Here is a 22,461-nt window from a genome sequence, read left to right on the forward strand (position 1 = left end):
GCATGTGTACGAGGGGACTGACTTGGCACCAGTCTAAATCACAGCCTTATGAAAACATTTACAGAGGTGCAGTGACTTGTTTGCTGTTGCTAATAAAACCAAAGCTTTCCAGGGTCATATTACACACCTAAATAACACTATTTTTGACAGAGTATTGTAGGCTTTGTATTTTTTTTAACAGAACATGAAATCTTTGGTATAACATAACTTTTCAAGACGAAAAATACAACTGGTTCTAACCATCTTTACAGTGCTCAATGCTAACCAGCTTAATCTTACTTTTCATTCCCTTCTCTGAAACTCTTTAGAATCATTTTCCAAAGTTTCTGCTATTTCATGTACCATTTTTTCTTGATTTTATGTATTCTATTACATTTTGCAGTTACAGTTAATGTATTCAAACTGACTTGCAAATGAGAAATGCCAGAGGAGGAAGATGTATAACGTGGCTGTAATAGAAAGTTGTAGGCAAGGCATGTAGCTAGTCCCTGAATGATGACATAGTCTGGGAAAGTTGCCATGAAAAAGCTGTAGTATGAGGGCAAGATGTTACCAGTGCTGTCCTGAGGATGTGGTCAGGGGCAGAAAGATCTTATTGATGGTATAGAAAGGTCAGTAAGGCAATGAGTGAATATGAAGTTGTCAATAGAGCTCTTTGCTGTACTTATGGTGTAGGCAATTGTTAGGGTACAGTGGTTTGTGTGAGATACTGAGCAACTCTTTTTAAAGACTGATTCACATGTAGTTTTTATTTGTCCATATTTTCATACCAAGTAGCATCACAAGGCACTTCAGAAAAAAAAAAGTGGAAAGCGATGCATCGATGCATTAAATAATGAATTTTTCTAATGTATATAATAGCTTCAAATCACTGTAGCAAGCAAGGTACACCTCAAATGTACAGGTGGCACAAAAAGAAAATGAAGACATAAATTTCACTGTTCCTGGAAAATTTTGATTGTTTGCTTTTAATGAACATGTTTAATTTGGAAATTAAATTTATTCATATGATTTTTGCACATTAGGCCTTTTATCTTTTTTTTATTAATTTGGCTTTCACTTTGTAAAAGGTGATTTCTTCGCATGGTTTGAGGCGCAGAACAAAGAGCCTGCGAGAAAAGCAACACCTCCCTCCACTGACAAGGTACTTTGTCTCTCCATAACTGATGTAGAGAGGACTCTATCCAGAGTCAATCCACATAAGGCTGCAGGACCTGACAACATACCTGGTTGTGTGCTCAAAGAATGTGCCAGTCAACTGGCTGGTGTCCTCATAGACATCTTCAACATGCCAGTCGTCAGTCCCAGCATGCTTCAAGTCGACCACCATCATACTAGTGCCAAAGAAGTCATCAGTGACATGCCTGAATGACTACCAGCCAGTTGCACTCATGCCAATCATAATGAAGTGCTTCAAAAGGTTAGTCATGTCACACATAAAGACTAATCTTCCTGCCTCCCTTGACCCTCTTCAGTTTGCATACCGCTCAAACAGGTCAACTGAGGATGCCATATGCTCTGCCCTTTACTTCTCCCTGACACATCTGGATAAAAAATACACATATATCAGGATGTTATTCATAGACTTTAGCTCTGCCTTCAACACAATCATCCCTCCAAACCTGGTTGTAAAGCTAAGCAGGTTGGGCCTGAACACCACCTAATGCAATTGGATCCTGGACTTCTTGACAAGAGGCCCCAGTCAGTTTGGATGGGCTGAAACACTTCCAACATCATTACACTGAGCACTGGAGCGCCGCAGGGCTGAGTGCTTAGTCCACTGCTGTTCACCCTACTGACTCACGACTGCACAGCCACGCACAACACCAACCATTTCATCAAGTTTGCGGATGATGCAATGGTGCTGGGACTGATAAGCAGGGATGATGAAACAGCATACAGAGATGAGGTGGAACGGCTGTCTGCATGGTGTGAAGACAACAATCTATCTCTCAATGTTGACAAGACAAAAGAGATAATCATGGACTTCAGAAAATCACATCCTGCCCACATCCCACTCGGCATCAACGGTTTAGATGTGCAGACTGTTAGGAGTACCAAGTTCCTCAGTGTGCACATAACTGAGGAACTTACGTGGATGCATAACACCTCATCACTAATCAAGAAAGCCCAGCAGAGACTACACTTCCTGAGGCAGCTGAAGTGAGCAAGTCTTCCCCCTTCCATCCTCAACATCTTCTACAGAGGCACCATTGAGAGTGTTCTGACCAGCTGCATCACTGTCTGGTATGGCAACTGCAACATATCCAACCGCAAGCACCTAAAAAGGATATTGAAGACAGGAGAGAACATTACTGGGGTGCCTCTCCTTTCACTAAAGGACATATTTTACAAACGCAGTGTCCGCAAGGCCTGCAGCATTGTGCAGGACCCCTTACACCCCTCACATGGACTTTTCACACTTCTGCCATCCAAGAGAAGATACTGCAGCTTCAAAGCCAGATCTACCAGGCTGCAGGAGTGTTTTTATCCCCAAGCTGTCAGACTCCTTAACACCATGCTGCCTCCTGGGATCTTCCACATTGCCTCAACCACCTTTAAAAGCAGAACATTCATACATGTGAGCCACTGTCCTGCAAAGATGAGCGTACATGTAGAAAAGAACTGAAAATCTCATACTGACCTTTAAGTATTTTGACACTCTTGATATCCTTCTGCTGTGAAACATTCTGACCTGTCATTGTTTACACGTGTCTTAAACAACTATTATCATACACTGATAATTTTTGTATTATCTATATCTATTATTTATTATTTATTTATTATATTACATATCTTACACATCAATATTGCTGCTACTTCTTTATCTTGTCTTTGCACAATGTCTTGTCTTGTTTGTGTTCTAATTTTAAATTTAAATTTTCATTCTATTTTTAATGTATTATTTGCACGTCATGTTGTTACACTGTGGACCCCTGAGCTTCGCAATTTCATCTGTCTGTATACTTGTATATGGTTGAGATGACAATAAAGTTCACTTTGACTTTTTGACTTTATACTATTCCATTATTTTTTACAATCGACCGAGGCAGTTTCTCCTGAAGACCGCATGCAATTGTTGACTGTGGTGTTTAGCACATAATTTGCATACCAGAATAAGATAAGAAAAGAGAACCCAGAATCAATCAGATATCTAAATATTTCTGAATTAAAATATCTGCAGACATTTGAAATTAAATCTCAAAACATGTATTCTGTGGCCAAAGCACTTGAGTTATAAATGTCCTTGTGGCTCAGTGAGAATTTTGAGTCTTGTGAAGAGTTTGGATGCTAAATGAGAGTGATTTTAGAGGAAATTACTTGGCAGCTGCATTAGACATCTGATTATATGTAAATCAGTATTTTTAAACACTTGTGTAATAACTTGTATACATTTGCTTGGTTATTTTCTCATGTTAAGTGTAAAGAGCCCTTGAAAATCTGTCTAAATTAAATATAATTATGTACTTGTTCTTTTTTTATTGATGTGCTACTCGGTGGACCCGAACAGTGATGAAAATTGTATTTTGCCTCTAAGACCTAACTGTGCTGCCAGATGTATTCCTAATAATGTGCCAAATAGCCAGAAAGTCATAGCTCACAAATTGTGACAAGTTTAACAAGACTTGGAATGGCTTCACTGTAGACCTCTGTAAACTTTTAAGGGGGCAAATAGAATCATAGCTAACACTGCTAAGAGTAAATGTTGGCTAAGATAATTGAAAATAAATTAATTGAACCATGGCACATTAAATGACAGGTTTATGAACAGGATGCAAGAAGACTAAACCTGAAAACACAATTGCTGTTGAGATTCAGGGTGGGTATAACTGAAAACACATCATATAAAATAAAAAAAAATGTTACCGCATTTCTTTTGTCACACTGTCACACCATTGAAAACAACTGTGACATCTAGATTGTACAAAGTGAATAGATCTCAAGCGTTCACAGATATACAGTGGGTACGGAAAGTATTCAGACCCCCTTCAATTTTTCACTCTTTGTTATATTGCAGCCATTTGCTAAAATCATTTAAATTAATTGTTTTCCTCATTAATGTACACACAGCACCCCATATTGACAGACAAAAAAAAAGAATTTTTTAAATTGTTGCAGATTTATTAAAAAAGAAAAACTGAAATATCACATGGTCCCAAGTATTCAGACCCTTTGCTCAGTATTTAGTAGAAGCACCCTTTTGAGCTAATACAGCCATGAGTCTTCTTGGGAAAAATTCAACAAGTTTTTTACACCTGGATTTGGGGATCCTCTGCCATTCCTCCTTGCAGATCATCTCCAGTTCTGTCAGGTTGGATGGTAAACGTTGGTGGACAGCCATTTTTAGGTCTCTCAGAGATGCTCAATTGGGTTTAAGTCAGGGCTCTGGCTGGGCCATTCAAGAACAGTCACAGAGTTGTTGTGAAGCCACTCCTTCGTTATTTTAGCTGTGAGCTTATGGTCATTGTCTTGTTGGAAGGTAAACCTTCGGCCCAGTCTGAGGTCCTTAGCACTCTGGAGAAGGTTTTTCTCCCGGATGTCCCTGTACTTGGCCGCAATTATCTTTTCCTTGATTGCAACCAGTCGTCCTGTCCCTGCAGCTGAAAAACACCCACACAGCATTATGCTGCCACCGCCATGCTTCACTATGGGGACTGTATTGGACAAGTGATGAGCAGTGCCTGGTTGTCTCCACACATACCGCTTAGAATTAAGGCCAAAAAGTTCTATCTTGGTCTCATCAGACCAGAGAATCTTATTTCTCATCATCTCAGAGTCCTTCAGGTGTCTTTTAGCAAACTCCATGCGGGCTGTCATGTGTCTTGCACTGAGGAGAGGCTTCCAACAGGCCACTCTGCCATAAAGCCCTGACTGGTGGAAGGCTGCAGTGGTGGTTGACTTTCTACAACTTTCTCCCATCTCCTGACTGCATCTCTGGAGCTCAGCCAAAGTGATCTTTGGGTTCTTCTTTACCTCTCTCACCAAGGCTGTTCTGCCCTGGTAGCTCAGCTTGGCCGGACGGCCAGCTCTAGGAACGGTTCTGGTCGTCCCAAGCGTCTTCCATTTAAGGATTATGGAGGCCACTGTGCTCTTGGGAACCTTAAGTGCAGCAGGAATTTTTTTGTAACCTTGGCCAGATCTGTGCCTTGCCACAATTCTGTCTCTGAGCTCTTCAGGCAGTTCCTTTGACCTCATAATTCTCATTTGCTCTGACATGCATTGTGAGCTGTAAGGTCTTATATAGACAGGTGTGTGGCTTTCCTAATCAAGTCCAATCAGTATAATCAAACACAGCTGGACTCAAATGAAGGTGATCAAGGATGATCAGAAGAAATGGAACGCACCTGAGTTAAATATATGAGTGTCACAGCAAAGGGTCTGAATACTTAGGGCCATGTCATATTTCAGCTTTTCTTTTTTAATAAATCTGCAACAATTTCAAAAATTATTTTTTTTGTCTGTCAATATGAGGTGCTGTGTGTACATTAATGAGGAAAAAAATTAATTTAAATGATTTTAGCAAATGGCTGCAATATAACAAAGAGTGAAAAATTGAAGGGGGTCTGAATACTTTCCGTACCCACTGTATATGTATGAGTGTACAAAGAAGGTGATTTCCAAATTTTGTTCAGCATTATAGTTATATGGACAGTGCTGCTTTGTAATTAGGCTAATGAGCATGCATCTAATAAATTTTATTTAATATTTGCTCAGTTTTGTCCAAACGTCCTTTATTTAAACTCATTCCAGTTTGAATTTCCTCACTGCCTTACACTGTTCCGCCAAGCAAAAATTTAGAAAATGCCAGCTTCCGTTTGTATATCTCTATCTCTTGCAGAAAGGTGTCTTACTCTAAACACCCAATATTGTCACACAATGTGTGAACTACTTTAAATTTAAATATGACTATATTTTGATATATTGTACATATATTCGATATATTGTACTTTTTGCTTGAAACAGCCATAAAGCCACTATTTTTGTAAGACTGTTTCTTGAAAAGTATGCTTTTTGTATTTTCCATTTATGCTTGTGTTGGCTGTAATAAGTGAGAAGGACAGACGAAAGGACAAGCTGCTTATATATTATTATTAATTAGAATATCTAGGTGATGATTCTCTATATAAATAAAAGGTAAAATACCATTTCTGGTTAATGGAAATAGCCCAAAAATTTATAGAAATCTACGTTTTGTATGCAAAATTTGGTTGACCTAAGTGAAAGAGTACTCAAGTTATTCTGTTTACATACATACACACAGACATAATTCCAAAAATGGTATTTTCGGACTTAGGGAGGTCTAAATTGCTGAGGTTCATCAAAATCTCGACATCGAATCGTTGAACGATTACAAAACTTTCCCTGTACTTCGTATACGAGAAAGTAAAAAAGGAATGCAGAGCTAAGTCAAGAAAGGAAGAACTCAGGTAGTGTTCCAAGATCTTTGGGAATTGAAGAGCTCCAAATGTTGTATTTTTATCCAAGAATAAAATCTGTGTATTAGAAAGTAAAGTACCTCCCCAGACATACTAAAGAAATGTCTTACCTGGGTCTCTAAGGAAGCCAGTTCGGTCAATAGTTGTTAGACAAAAAGCCTCTTTTGAGTCCAGTAATATTTAATTGCTGCCTCTGACCAGTGTTTGACCATAATTTGTTATATAACCTCTTTGCTTCTAAATGCAAGAAATAATAAAGGGACTTTCACTAGATAATGGGTGCTGTGTTCAGGTTTTGCCCAATGTGCAATGCTCATTTGTAGTGTACCATATTTAACCCATCCTTTCTCTTCCTATCCACACTTTACAACTTGTATTTATAATAATAAATCATGTTTGGGCAACTGGAACAAATTCCCTTCACAGTGAAAATTATTCCTGCTTCAATATAGTAGGGCATTATTGCTCTTTAAAATCTAGGACATCCCTCTACTAGAGAACTGCAGTGCATCAGCTAACTGCCGAGTCATTGTTACCTCTTGCTTGTACAGCTCAGACCCAGAAGGGAAAGTACTGTCCATTTATATCTCAGCATATGCACGGCTCTGTGTTATCAAAGTTGTATATTTAACTGCTGTTGGTCTGAAAACAAGGAGCAGCTGGTAATATGAACTCTGTCAACATATAGGTTTCAAAGTGTGGAATCAATGACCAGGATGTCACAGCATGTCTCTGTTTTTAGTGGCACGGTGACTTGTCTTGAGGATGAAAAGACAGCAACTGAGGCACAATCTGGGATTAAGCACACTGTGTAGATCTTATTATCTTGCATTTTTATGTTTTCTGCATGAATGCTATTTAAAGTATTTATTTTTCCTCTTTGAATAAAAAAAAGCTGTCATAGCCTTTTTTGCTAATAAATTCCAATTCTGGTAAACAAGAGATTAACTGTTTACGTTGAGCGAGCAGGAGCTGGTTGTTTTCGTCAGGGAGAGAGAACACAATGTGCTTGAGTATCTGGTTTCAAGAGGGATGTTTATTATAACTCCTTGAGCTCTGGTTGGTAGGAAGAAGGGGGGAAGGCATTCCGCCTACCAAGGTTCTCCCATTGAGGCCTCTCAACAGGACGGCAGTGGTGTTGTCAGTGAACACATGTGTGTCTGTGTGAGCGCGCGCATACGCAGCCGTTTACTGTCTGTCACAAGCTGACATAACCTGCAGCTAAATAGCTGCCTTTTCCTGGAAGTGTTGTGGAGCTGCTGAGAACAACTTCTGTTGCTCAGAATAACAAATTAGTCAGATAAAGCTGGGCTAGCAGCTTGCCCAGTAGATTCTGCCACAAGTTGAGAGGGTAATCTGCTAGGAGCTTAGAGTACGAATGTTCTTAAAAGGCCAACTGTACTCTTTTGTCAAAAATTCACATTGTGTATTCCTTACTCTTATTTACTGTTGCATTAAAAGTTTTACCTTTAAAGTAGTCCTTCTCAAAGTGAATTTAACAGTAATTAAAAATGAAAATTTCAGCAAAGATGTAACAGACGCATATTGCAGTCATTTGACTTACCACTGTAAAGAATCAATGATTAGTGTGATAACCACAGAGCCTGCTATTCTGTGCCACTGTTAAAAAATTTGTGTGCTTGTATACTAAATGTAGATAAGTGCTGTGAAGCAGGAGTTGAATTTCCTGCTACTTAAGCACAGTAGGCATTATACAGAAAATATACTGAAATTAGATTCCGGGCAAATGATAAATGAGTAAAATTGTAAAGAAGAATTCCAAACCAGATTATTTTGATGACAAGCTGCATGGTGACTAGGCTGGTGCCTCACAACTCCAGGGGACTGGGTTCCCCCCAGCTTGGGCAACACCATTGTGGAATTTGCATGTTTTGCCTGTGTATGTGTAGGTTCTTCTCTAGCTACTCTGTTTTCCTTCCACATCTCTTACATTGTATACCATAAAACTCTCAAACCTGCATGGTCCAGTTGAAGCTCACAAGGTGCCAGACAGCATTGTATACAAGGAAGTATTCACCACTGGAAAGATACACCAGTCTATTGATTTGCATTCAGTCTCACATAAAGTCTATTTCATTTGCCAGCTAACCTTCGGGCTGTGGTAACAAAAAAAACAGAGCAGCTGGAGAAAACCCATGTAGACACAAGGAGAATATAAAACGCCCCTCTGACAGTGACCAGTTTGGGATTAAAACCCAGATTACTGGATCTGTGAGAGAGCAGCACTGACCACTGTGCCACTGTACTTGCTTCTATGTTAAATTAATTAATAACTGTGTATTGGCCCGATATGAGTGAGAGTGGCTGTGTACCAAGATAGGGACTTGCTCTTCTGAACTGGATAAGCAAATTAGAAAAAGTAATGGATTTGTCTAGGTGATGCCTTTTATCAGAGTGACTTGTACATGCACGGTATGGTTGTGTCCATATTTCTGCAGATGGAGGCATGGTAGGATAAATGACTTGAAATTGAAATGACTAATTTGTAGCATAGTATCCAAGCAAACCCTCTAATTTAGAAAAATGACTGTTGATCATATAAAGTTAAGGGTATTTTGTTTTGTGAAAGTGGACAAATGACCATGTGCTGCTGGGTTGATGACTTAATTTGTTTCTAATAATTATTTTATGTTTATGTTCAAGGTTAGTTGATGAATCCAGATTCACTCTAGATTAGTTAGTAAACATATTTGTGGGTGTGTATATGGCCTGTGATGTACTGGCTATTATCTTTTCCACATGATGCTGCCAAGATGGGCTCTGGCTTCTCATGACACTGATTGAGCAAGGCAGGTTTGAAAATGAAAAGAAGGGTGAACCTTTTAATTAAAAGTAACATTGTTTAAACATATAGATAATAAATATCTGAGAGAGTTTTGGTCACATTTGAATGTAGCTCATTTGAGCCCTGAGATGAGGAGCCAGGGATGTGAGTATTAAGAAAGAATATTTACACAATATACAACATCCCATTTCTAAGATTTGTGTGATAATCAGTTACTTTTTTATTTCCTCTGTCATGTTTGCCATTTGCAGGTGAGCACCGGGGCATTTCTTTCCATTTTGTAACATTGATAATGGTGGTGGAACAGGTTGTCGGACTGATCATAAAATGGAAGTGAAAACTTCAGACAGATTTCATTTTATCCATCAGTTTGTATCCCTTTCTCACCTATTATTTTATGTAAGTGGTACTGACCAAAAGAGTGAGGTCATTGATATGAACAGGCTGAATTAGGGTTTTTCCACCAGGTGACAACACTAACACTAGCAGGTAGGTAGAATATTCAGCAGGAGTCATATGGTTCCAGAGAAGTATCTGTTTTTCCTCATACCATTACCTGTCATTCACAGTCTTGCTTACACACCTAAGATGGTGGCAGAAACATTTGTGCATTATAGAATATTAGCTTTTGGCCTAAATGCTTAACGTCTTAAATTAGTCATGGCATAGGAAAACAGAATTGTTGGAAAAGAATCTAGTCCATTTTAGTGAGGACAAGAACTAATGCAATCATGTTGTCTGCACACACCACAGGTCTTCTAAGCTGGTTCCACATTGCTTGTTTTGGCATCCATAGAGCTATGAACCAGGTTAGGTCAAATGTTCCATGATGATGATGCTCATCAGTGGTGTGGTTGCAAATATGTAAACAAGAAATCTTCTATCCAAATTCATCTCTCCTCCTCCCATCATGCTTCTCTAGAACAATCTGGCAAGATTAGGCTAAGTCTATTAAATCAGTGCAGAACTCTTAGGTTCTCTGTCTTTTATTCACACTAGAAAATATTATTGTTTTGTGCTGTTTAAAATGGCACGTCTATGTTTGATATTGTTTCTGTTTTTATTCAAAATGCTTTTTTTTTTTGCTTTAGTACAAGCCAAAAATGACTGTGTAAAATTAACCTTCTCAACCCCACATTTCAGGATCACAAGCTCATCTTGGCAGAGTTTATCATTGCAGCACTGTATGCAGGGTAGAACCAACTTTGAATTTAGCGTGAACTAAATATGGTTAAATTGATTGGTGATTCTACAGTAACCCTTTAATAGTGGGTACAGTAAGTCTTTTCTCATGTCCTGTCCATTTGTTGTTCCTGTTTGATACAGATAATGCAGTGATAGGTTTTAGCATTCTTTGATCCTATTCCAGAAAAATGTGGAGCAGAACAAAGTTCAGAAAGTTAATGAATGAATGAAAAGCTTTGTTTCTGTTTGTGTTCCAAATAAAAAAAAAAATCACTGTTTACATTATAGTGACACACACTTGTTTTGTACAATTAAATTGTCTTGATCACCTTTTTATTTTGTAAGCAGTTGTCTAGAGCATAGGACCTTGAATATTAATTAAAGTTCAAAGTAGCATATCATAGTAGATTGGCATTTTGTAAAGAAGAGAGAAAAAAGTTTACAGTAACAAAATACCCAAAGGAGAATCTATTGTATACAGTAAGCGTTGTTTTTTTCATTCCCATAGTTTGTAGGCTTTTTTTGACTCCTTAATATGATTTTTGAAATTTGCTCTGTGTGATGACAGTGCATGGTGTCTGATGTAAAATCCACCTCTAATTTAGAACATAACTAGTGACTTAAAAAGTTGTTGCAAAACTCAGGTGTGAGATTAAAAAAAAGTTCTAGTATGTTCTGAAAATCTATCAGAAATCTATATTGGGGTATTCTGAGTGACACTGGGGTAGTTTATAATTAACAGTGCTATAAACATTTATTGACATTTAGATGTGATAACTTTTAAAAAGTCGCAAATGCTTTTATATGTGCTGCAATACAAGTGTACTGAAGACTTCAAAAAGTCATGTACTATACAGTCATATGAAAAAGTTTGGGAACCCCTCTTAATTCTTTGGATTTTTGCTTATCATTGGCTGAGCTTTCAAAGTAGGAACTTCCTTTTAAAATATGACTTGCCCTATTGAAACAGTAGTATTTCAGCAGTGACAAGTTTATTGGATTAACAGAAAATTTGCAATATACATCATAACAAAATTAGACAGGTGCATAAATGTGGGCACCCCGACAGAGCTATTATATCAATACTTAGTTGAGCCTCCTTTTGCAAATATAACAGGCTCTAGACGCCTCCTATAGTCTTTGGTGAGTGTCTGGATTGAGGTATTTATGACCATTCTTCTATACAAAATCTCTCCAGTTCAGTTCAATTTGATGGCTGCTGAGCATGGACAGCCTGCTTTAAATCATTTCATAGATTTTCAATGATATTCAAGTCAGGGGACTGTGACGACCATTCCAGAACATTGTACTTCTCCCTCTGCATGAATGCCTTTGTAGATTTGTTGGAATGTACAACCCCTGCGTAACTTCAACTTTGTGACTGATGCTTGAACATTATCCTGAAGAATTTGTTGATAGTGGGTTGAATTCATCCGACCCTCGACTTTAACAAGGGACCCAGTCCCTGAACTATCCACACAGACCCACAGCATGATGAACCTCCATCAAATCTGATAGTAGGTAGCAGGTGTTTTTCTTGGAATGCGGTGTTCTTCTTCCGCCATGCAAAGCGCTTTTTGCTATGACCAAATAACTCAATTTTTGTCTCATTGGTCCAACGCACTTTGTTTCAAATTGAATCTGGCTTGTCTAAATGAGCATTTGCATACAACAAGCAACTCTGTTTGTGGTGTGAGTGCAGAAAGGGCTTTCTCATCACCCTGCCATACAGATGTTCTTTGTGCAAATTGCGCTGAATTGTAGAACGACGTACAGATAACACCATCTGCAGCAAGATGTTCTTACAGGTCTTTGGAGGTGATCTGTGGGTTGTCTGTAACCATTCTCACAATCCTGCACATATGCCGCTCCTGTATTTTTCTTGGCCTTCCAGACCTGCGTTTAACAGCAACTGTGCCTGTGGCCTTCCATTTCCTGATTCCATTTCTTACAGTTGTAACTGATAGTTTTTGTAGCCTTCCCCTAAACCAGGATTCTGAACAATCTTTGTTTTCGGATCTTTTGAAAAGTGCTTTTAGGATCCCATGCTGTCACTCTTCAGAGGCACAACTTGCAGATGACTACCTTAAATACCTTTTCTCATGATTGGACACACCTGCCTATGAAGGCTTAAGGAGCTAATCCAACGAATTTTGTGTTGCAAGTAATCAGTATTGAGCAGTTACATGCATTCAAATCAGCAAAATTACAAGGGTACCCAAATTTTTGCACAGCCAGTTTTTCACGTTTGATTTAATTTCATACAACTGAATACTGCTTCACTAAAAATCTTTGTTCGGAAAACACCCCAGTACTCCTATGTTCCGATGTTCCTATGAAATGAAAGACATACCACTGTCTTTTTTTTGTTGAAAGTAGAGTAAATTATTATGCAGGCTGAGAGGGGTTCCCAAACTTTTTCATATGACTTTAGTAGTCACTTACTGATATAAACAGTAACACCTAGAAATAAAAAAAGAAAAGATATGATGTGAGTACGCAGATCAGGTAAAATGGTTACACTAAATTGATGCTGGGTGTAACAGAGTGTGCTCTTTGAAAGACTAAACAGAAAAATATCATAACATATATGCCAAAACATTCATATATTTATTATACTCACAAAGAAGTATACTGTGTGATTTTGAATCGAATTTCAGCTGCCCTAAACCAGCTGTACCCTGAAAAGGATCATTTCACTGGCAAACAATGAAAACTAAATTTATGTAGAAGATATATGCTAGAGTGGTTTTCTAATATGTTAATGCATTCCCCTCCAAGGCAGAACAAGTACCACTTTGGACGTTGAGAAGACTTAAGACAATGATATAAGCTTAGTATTGGCAAAACAAAAACTATTACTACTGTTAATTAAAAAGCAGTATAGGAGAATCTATATTAAACTTCAGGAGCTGTGTTACTAGAGTATAGTGTATACTAGAATAATGATGAGTCATCAGTCTTAATAGCAGATAATCTATTAAAAGTAGAAGTAAAGACTAATTCAACATCTGAATATGCTTATAAGTCCTGGGAAAGGCTAGAATCCTGTCAGTAGATGCCTGGACCTTTTGTCTGTTACTGCTTCTGATTAGCTTGTGCAATTGAGAAGACAAAAAAATAGAGGGGTTAATACAATTAGCTGTTGCTTTGTTACCGAACATCATTGTGTATGTTGAAAAAGCATATATTTTATGGCCTTGGTCGAACTGTATAGCACATGTAGCAGTAACAGTTTCATTTAATTTAAGTTTTCATGATGAAAGAGCATTGAAATTTAGAGAACAAGAAAATATAGATCTGTAAGTGTTTGCCAGGTGCACCATTTAAATATTTGCCAGCCTAAAGTCCTTTTGGAAATGCACACAGTTATCCTCAGTTTTTGACATCTTTTTCATCATTGTTATTGTTAGTAGAAAGAAGATTCAGCTTACTATTGTTCAGAAATGTATTTTACTGAAATGCTCCAGTTCCCACCATCTATTTAGAAAAATGAAAAGATTTTTAGCGACAGGCATTATTTTTTATGTCTAAAGTCTAACTGCTTAACACTCAGATTTAATTTAGCTGGTTGTTTACTGCCGTGGCCTTGCCTCTGCATACTGTTTTATAGACTCCCTCCAGTGTATTTCCTCAAAGTACAAAAAGCTCTGTCTTTGTCGTAGTAAGGCAAGTGCTCTGGTCATGGTTGTTTACTCTTGTTTTACAGAAGGTGGGTGTTGGGTTCTTAGAGCCTAGAGATTTTTTTTTTTTTTTTATAATCATTCCTTAGCTGAAGTAAGCAGCTGAAATATTCAAGTCACTTTTTGATTGATATAGTTATTTTCATTTGGGGAAGTACTTTAATTGTAACTGCTTCTTTTGAATATTTTGCATATAGAATATTGCAAAATGTGGACACATGACCTGATCTGACCTTCACACCTATATGAGCTTGTTGGACATCCCATGCCAAAACCAGGAGTATTAATATGTAGTTGGCTCCCTCTTTATGGCTATAATAGTCTCCATTCTTCTGGGAAGGCTTTCCACATGATTTAAGGATGTGTCTTTGGGAATTTGTGCCCATTCAGCCAAAAGAGCATCTGTATGGTCATTTGCTAATGTTGAACAAGGTGACCTGTCTCACAGTTGGCGTTCTAATGTATCCCAAAGTTGTTCAATAGGGTAGAGATCAGGGCTGTGTGCAGGCTTCCCAAGTTCCACCTTGTCTTTATGGACCTGACATGGTGCACTGGGGCACAGTTCTGCAAGATAAGAAAAGGGCCTCCCCCAAACTGTTGTCACAAAATTAGAAGCACACAATTGTTTAAAATATCTTTTTATATTGTAGCGTAAACTTTAACCAAAGGACCTAGCCTTTGACCTAGTGGCTGTGGGGCATCTGTTGGTGAAGAAAGATTCACGATCTTGATTTTGCTGACAATGCTGTGATTTTCGCTGAGTCAATGGAGGCTCTGATTGGGGCGCCCAAGTGACTGACCGAGGAGTCTGAGTGTCTGGGCTTGTGAGTGTCCTGGATAAAAACCAAGATCCAGGCCTTTAATGACCTCATGGGCACAGCCATCAGCAGTGTGTCTGTTTGCAGAGAGAGTGTTGACCTTGTTGAGAGGTTTACTTACCTTGGCAGTGACATTCTGTCTCTGGTGACTCTTCCTATGAAGTCAGTAGACAGATTGGGAGAGCATGGGGGGGTCATGAGGTTGCTGGAAAGGGGTGTGTGGCGCTCCCGATATTTATGCAAAAGGACGAAAGTCCAAGTCCTTAGAGTCCTGGTGCTTCCTGTCTTGCTATATGGTTGTGAGACATGGACGCTATCCAGTGACCTGAGACGAAGAATGGACTCCTTTGGTACTGTGTCTTTCAGGAAAATCCTTGGGTACCTTTGGTTTGACTTTGTGTCGAATAAGCGGTTGCTCACGGAGTCCCGAATGAGGCACATTAACTGCATTGTGAGGGAGCATCAGTTACGGCACTACGGCCATGTGGCGCGTTTCCCTGAGGGTAATCCGGCTTGTAAGATCCTCATTGTTGGGGACCTGATTGGCTGGACCAGGCCAAGGGGTCGCCCATGTAACACCTGGCAGCGGCAGATAGAGGGTCATTTCCGGAGGGTGGGATTGGACCGCATGTTTGCCTGGGGGGTTGCAAACCGAGATCCCGAGTTGTTTCGTTGTGTAGTGGGTGCGGGAACGCACTTTTCCAGTGCATGCTCCCCAACTTGACTTGACTAGCCAAAACAGTGAAAAACAGCGAAAAACAGCCCCAGACCATCATTCCTCCTCCAACAAACTTTACAGTAGACACTGTGCAGTCAAGAAGGTAGTATTCTTCTGTCATCCACTAAACTCAGATTCATCCACCAGACTGCCAGATAGTGAAGCATGATTCATTACTTCAGTGAATACTTTTCCATTTCTCCAGAGTCGAATGGCAGTGTATTTTACACCACTCCTGCTAACATTTTGCATTGTGCATACTGATGTTAGGCTTGTGTACAGTTGCTTAGCCTTTGCTAACCCATTTCATGAAGCTCCTGATGCATAGTTCATGTGCTAATGTTGCTCTTAGAGGTGTTTCATATCACACATTACAGAGGACAAGTGAATTTTGAATGCTGTATGCTACTTTACTTAGTGGCTTTGCTCTGAGTTTGTGGGGTCTACCTCTTCCTGACTGAAGTGATGCTGCTCCCCGATTCTTCCCTCAGCAGAGCAGAAATGCCAGAGGTGGCATCCTATGACAATGCCATCTGTAAAGTCACTGAGTTCTTCATTATGACAGAGTCTAGTGCCACTGTTTGTCAATGGAGACTGCATGGCAATCTGCTTGACGCTATGCAGTGTTCAGCAATGTATGGGGCCGAAGCACCTGAACTTAACAATTTTCAGGGATGTCCACATACACTATATAAATAAACATTTGCTAAAACTTTAAGCGACAAGCGAGTTAGAGTTACAGATGACACTGAATTAGTTGAGCTCTCCTATGTTGTAAAGCCAGCGATTTCACTAAAGATAAAATTTATGCTTGAAATAAAACATTTTATGAAATACATTTTTTTTTATTATTTGTAGGATGTCAAAAGTGTTTTATGCAATTATAAAAGATTTCCCCAGGATCTAAAAAATAATTTTACATTATCCAACCCGCTATATCCTAACTACAGGGTCACGGGGGTCTGCTGGAGCCATTCCTAGCCAACACAGAGCGCAAGGCACAAACAAATACCGGACAGGGCACCAGCCCACCACAGGGCACACACACACACACACACCAAGGACAATTGCCAATACACCTAACTTGAATGTCTTTGGACTGTGGGAGGAAATCAGAGTACCCAGAGGAAACCCACGCAGACATGGGGAGAACATGCAAACTCCACGCAGGGAGGATCTGGGAAGCTCTCCTAACTGCGAGGCAGCAACGCTACCACTGTGCCACCCTAGTTTGAGAGTTCAAGTGGATTAATTATTGCCCACAGTCAGGTAGGGTACATTAGGAAGTTAAAAAGGGGGACAGGGTATGGGTTATAGATGTGAGGGTATAATTTGTAAGTAAAAGAGTTTCTACATAAATTGTATAAAACACGCATGAGACCACAACTAAAATATTTTTATAGCTTTGGTCTCCATATAACAAAGAAGATAACACATCTGGACTATAGGCTATAAGTTGCCTCACCTATACACAGACACTGAGTAAAAGACATTTCACAAAATATTAACCAATATTTACTTTTTTTATTCAAAGATACAGGTTAACTTTAGAAGATGTGTAGACTTTGAGTTTTGTCCTTTTCTGTCACTTCTGTTTGTCTCTTTTTTGTTCTCTCTCATGTTCATCTTCTTAGCTGCAGTCATGGTGTTTAGATCAATCAATTTACTCTTTCCTTCATCTTTGTACCAAGTTGGATTAAATCAGCTTTCAACTCATTGTAGTTTCATAAATATTAAAAATAAACAGGAAAATGTGATCATTCAGATAAACATGAAAATATTTTTTGCCCTTGGTCTGCATTTTATTAACTAAATTGTACTATAATTAGTACTTTTATTTTGCTATTTTGCTTTTCAGCTCAGTTTGCTTAATAAATGGTGTTAGAAAAAAATTAAACTGCATGGATGTGAGGAACACAATTCCATGAATTATATTATACTCCAAAGCAAGTTTTTGTAAAAATTAATTAAATAATATGCAATAAAAATTAAGACAAAATATTTGTATAAGAGCAAAAGTGAAATAAAAAGGCAATGTTATCAGTGCAAATGATCCACTGATGTTTTGTCAGTTTGCAGAAGTAATTTTCACTATTGCATTTGTTATTGTGATTAATATATGTAAGATATTAAGAACAAATCAGAGTCCTTAATGTCCTGAAGGGCCTGGTTTATCGGTAGTACATATTCAGGTTCACTCACCACTAATTTAAATGAGGTCTGCACATGGCAGGTATTTACAGACTTTAAGGTGACCATTGTTTACAAATTTTCACACAAACTGTTATGTGGCCTGATTGCTTAATGCTGCTTTATTTGGTACTGAGTCAACTATCTTATTTCCACACAGACTCTGTGTCCTTGTGCAAGATGTGTATGGGATTTTCTCTGAGGTGCAACTTCCCTTCTCCTACTTTACCAAAGGAAGCCTTCTGTACTACTGCAGTAAATGGGAGGGAAAATTATGTATCTTGAATGACATCAAAGTCCTGCAAAGAACAACACGGGCAAGGTAAGGCCAGTTGTGACAATAAATCACATTCTCTTTTCCAATGCCCATTGGCCATATATGAAAATATTTGCAAATCCTAACATAAGCAGTTCCACATTTATCATGGAATAAATACATATATTTTAAGCAGAAATTTTATCAGGTGTAAGTCAGTTGGCTGAGCTCACTCAGATGGCAAATCATTGACTAGATATGGGAAGCCTAAATGGGTAGGAAGGTTGTTTTTAAGAGTACTTTCTGAGTGCATCTCTTAGGAATGAGTTCAACTATGAGACTTTAAAGAGACTAAAACCACATATGAAAGAAGGTTGGGGAGGTCGAACCCAAGGTTGTTGCTGTAAAGACCTGTAGATAAAATGTGCTGAATACTTGTTGTGGAGGCAACCTAAAAATCTACTGGATGCTACAAGAGGTGACAGAAACGTTGTTGCATGGAACAGAAGTGATAGCTCTCCACATTTTCAAGAAGGTGGCAATTGTGGTAAGGACTGAAGCCAGATACCTTGTGAGGGAGCAAAATAATAAAACCATAACCTTCTGAGGAACATAGACGAAAAAGTGTAAATCTGAAGCTAATCTGGCTATCTTCAGCAACAAACATGAAATTGTTAACCTCCTCGACTGGATATCATGAACAGTTATAAAGAATACTTTGAGTTCCTTGGCTGTTCCTTTGAGGAAAAACAGTGTAGGAAGCATATAGGGAAAATTATTCTATTACTAAGAAATGATATCTCCATAATAGTTGTCTTAGTTAACATAGGTTTTGTTTTTCAGTCATCAGTCAGTCATTGTCCAACCCGTTATATCCTAACACAGAGTCTGCTGGTGCCAATCCCAGACAGCACAGAGCGCAAGGCAAGAACAAACCCCGGGCAGGGCGGCAGCACACCAAGCACACACTAGAGACAATTTAGGATCACCAATGCACCTAACGTGCATGTCTTTGGACTGTGGGAGGAAACTGGAGGAAACCCACACAGACACGGGGAGAACATGCAAACTCCACACATGGAGAACCCGGGAAGTGAACCCAGGTCTCCTTACTGGCAGCAGCACTACCACTGCGTCACTGTGCTGCCCTATGTTTTTTTTTGTGAAAGGCAGGGAAAGTATCTTGGGACTAGCAAACTGGGACGGTTGCCCTTTTTTCTTTTTTGATTGACTGAATTTATATTACTATGAGTATAAGCACACATTTTAATGCATTCTTAATAATAATATCATAAGTTAACATACTCAAAAATGTTTACTTCAATTTGGGATCGCAGAGATTCTTAATAATGTGCATCGTAACATATATGATTCACACAATGTTACATAAACAGTGAATTACCTGCCATCCTTGTCATATGTCTATTTTTGACACTTATTGATTACAACAATAAGCTTTGAAACACAAGTCAACATTTTTAATGAACTTTGATCATCTTACCAGTCTAACATGCACTTGATACCAATTTCTTATCGTTGTCCTAAATAATTATGAAACATTTTAAATTTTACTGATACCAAAGTCTCTTTAGAGGCCACTACAAGGCTGAACTCTTTGTATGAATAGACTTGTTTTCCTGTTGTTTTAGTCACTACATACATTCAGATTTAATTAATGATATGAAATCAAAAGTATCAAAGTTGTTTATTCATGTTGCAAAATTTCCTCCGTAAGACAGAAATTCAGTTAATTTTAAAATATTGCTGTGATCAGGCTTAAATGAGAAAGACAATGCATGGATAGCTATGTTAATTTTACCATTAGAGTTAAGAATTGTACCCTTTTAAGAATTGCTTAAGAATAACTCTTAAGATGTACATCAAAAGGGTTAACTATTTTTTTCTTTACTAAATGTATGATGAAACAAAATATTAATTCCAAAGTTATGCTGCATCATTTAGGCATTAATAAACACTTTATATTTATAAAAGGACTTATTAATATTTTATGAAAATACAATCTTTCTATGAAAATGTCCATTTTATGAAGGAAATAATTTGTTAATCTTGCAAAAAGTAACAATCTCCATGCATCTCTGCCTTGCATGCATTGGTGGACACATTTGACTAGTGCTGAAGAATCTGAAATAATATGTCAACACCACTTTCATACAGGCAGAACCTGGAGAGCGTCGACATGTTTAATTTAATTATGTATAGATGTGACAAGCACATTGGTAGCGTCACTGTGGTTAATTGTTTTCTATCTGGCCCAGGCTATAGTGTACCAGTGACCACTTCCTATATGGGCTACACAGCTCCTAAGACTTTTTGGCTACCTGCTTTTCCCCAGCAAACCTTTAACAAGGTAACTGTCCTTTCAATTTGCGCTCTGGATAGTCAGCTGTCAGTCATTAGTCATACTAATATCTACAAACATTTGAAATTTAAATCCTTTGAGTACTGAAAGAGAAACATGTAGTATGGATATCAAAGTTGTTTGATATGAGACCTGAATTAATCTCATAAATAGATTGTTTAATGATGTAAGCAGACACTGTAACCCCTCTAAAATTAGGGAGAAGTTCAACTTTACACAATCATGACCTGCCTGGTGCTGAATACTTTCCTGGAAATGTAAGATGATGTATCTTTTGCTTTTCACAGTAGGACATTATTTAGTTAAAGTTTGAAAAATGTTGCTTGAGTAGTCTTGGGCCACTTTTTTTAAGTTTTAAAAGTTTTACAAAGTTTTAGAACACCTCAATTTTTTCCTGTTTTCTTCAGATTTAATCAGTTCAAATGTAATGAATGACCTAAAATGGTGAGCAAAGTAAGTAGTAAACTTCCAGAGGTTTAAATTTAAAGTTTAGATGAGCAAAAACTGAAAAAAAGTACATTTCAGGATATTACAAATTGGCCTTCTTCAGGGAACAACTAATAGGTTACAAACTACAGATGTTCTGTGACAATTAAGGTAAATTAAGCTTTGCAAGTTGAAGCAAACAATTTGCAAAGGTGTCCCAACTTCTATTGATTACTTAAAAAACCTCTGTCTGTCTGTCTTAAAGCAGAGTTGGAACAGACTTTGTGAAGTAGTAGTACTTAGAAAATATTACAGCGTAGAAAGTTGTAAATTACAGTGATAATGGCAAGAAAACAGAAATTAACAAATGGAATCAGACAGAGCATTATTACCTTTTGAATTGTAGGCCTTTTAGTTAAAGAAATGGCAAAAAAATCAAAATGTCAGTGAGTACGGTGTCCAGCCAATCCAAAGGCATTTGGAAACTGGAAGAAACTGATAGGAAGAGATCTGGCAGACTCAGAGTCACAACCCAATCAGAAGATGGGTTTCTGAGAGTCACCAGCTTATGTGATAGGTGCCTCATAGCACCACAGCTTAACAGTGGTTGAACAAAGCAAGTCTCCATTTCTACGGTGAAGAGGAGACTGTGTGCTGCAGATTTCACTGAGTGAGTGGCAGTAAGAAAGTCATTCCTTAAAGGACAAAATAAGGCCTTGAAATACCTGCTGTGGACTACTGCAGACTAGAAGAGTGTCTTATTGACAGATGAATCAAAACTTGAAATCTTTGGTTCATCATGCAGGGTGTTTGTATGCAGTTGAGTGGGTGAAAGGACAGTTCCTCATTGTGTGACACCAACTGTCAAACATGGAGGAGGGTGTGTGATGGTCTGGGGTGAATTACACGGAGTGACTAACATTCGGAATCAAAAGGATCACCACAGTTTGGCTATTATATTAAAAATTTGTATATAATTTTCTACACTTGATGAAATGATTCATTGACTTTTTTATTTGCCATTGTTATTTGTTGTATGCCTTGATGTCATGAAAGGTGATTATAATATATATATATATATATATATATATATATATATATATATATATATATATATATATATATATATATATATATATATATATGCTATACACAATATACTAAATATAATATTCTGTTGCCTTGGTCTCCGAGAACAGATACAGGTTACTAAATTAAGACGAGTTGTTGATGACAGTAATATGAGCGATTATGATCATATGAAGTGTATATCAGATGCTAAGTGAAGGAGGTCACAGTGCTGAGACTTAATGGTTTTCTTAGAAAGCGTGTATTGTAAATATGCACTGCAATCCAATACTTTGTAAGGGAGCAGATAAAGAAAGCTCTGCACTACACCTAGTTGGATGTATCCATTTATTACTAAGAGGAGGTAGATTTCAAACTGACAAAATACATATTACTTGTCTGCCCTGAACTGCTCTATATGGAGTAACTGCAGGCGGGTGCCATGTTCCTGATTTGTATAGAACTGCCTTGATTATGTCATTCAAGCTGAAAGT

The 22,461-nt window shown here is 38.1% G+C and overlaps 1 protein-coding gene across 4 annotated transcripts in view; it reads left to right on the forward strand.

Annotated features, from left to right (window-relative positions):
* The window catches only part of spidr (scaffold protein involved in DNA repair), a 384,626-nt gene that overhangs the window by 286,221 nt on the left and 75,944 nt on the right, over positions 1-22,461 (forward strand). For all 4 annotated transcript variants that reach the window (XM_039754491.1, XM_039754492.1, XM_039754495.1 and 1 more), the window contains exon 11: positions 17,998-18,159. In XM_039754491.1, the coding sequence (XP_039610425.1) occupies positions 17,998-18,159 (162 nt within the window). The remainder of the gene's footprint in view (positions 1-17,997; positions 18,160-22,461) is intronic.

This window comes from Polypterus senegalus, chromosome 5 (genome assembly GCF_016835505.1).
Source record: "Polypterus senegalus isolate Bchr_013 chromosome 5, ASM1683550v1, whole genome shotgun sequence".
NCBI classification, from domain to species: Eukaryota; Metazoa; Chordata; class Cladistia; order Polypteriformes; family Polypteridae; genus Polypterus; species Polypterus senegalus.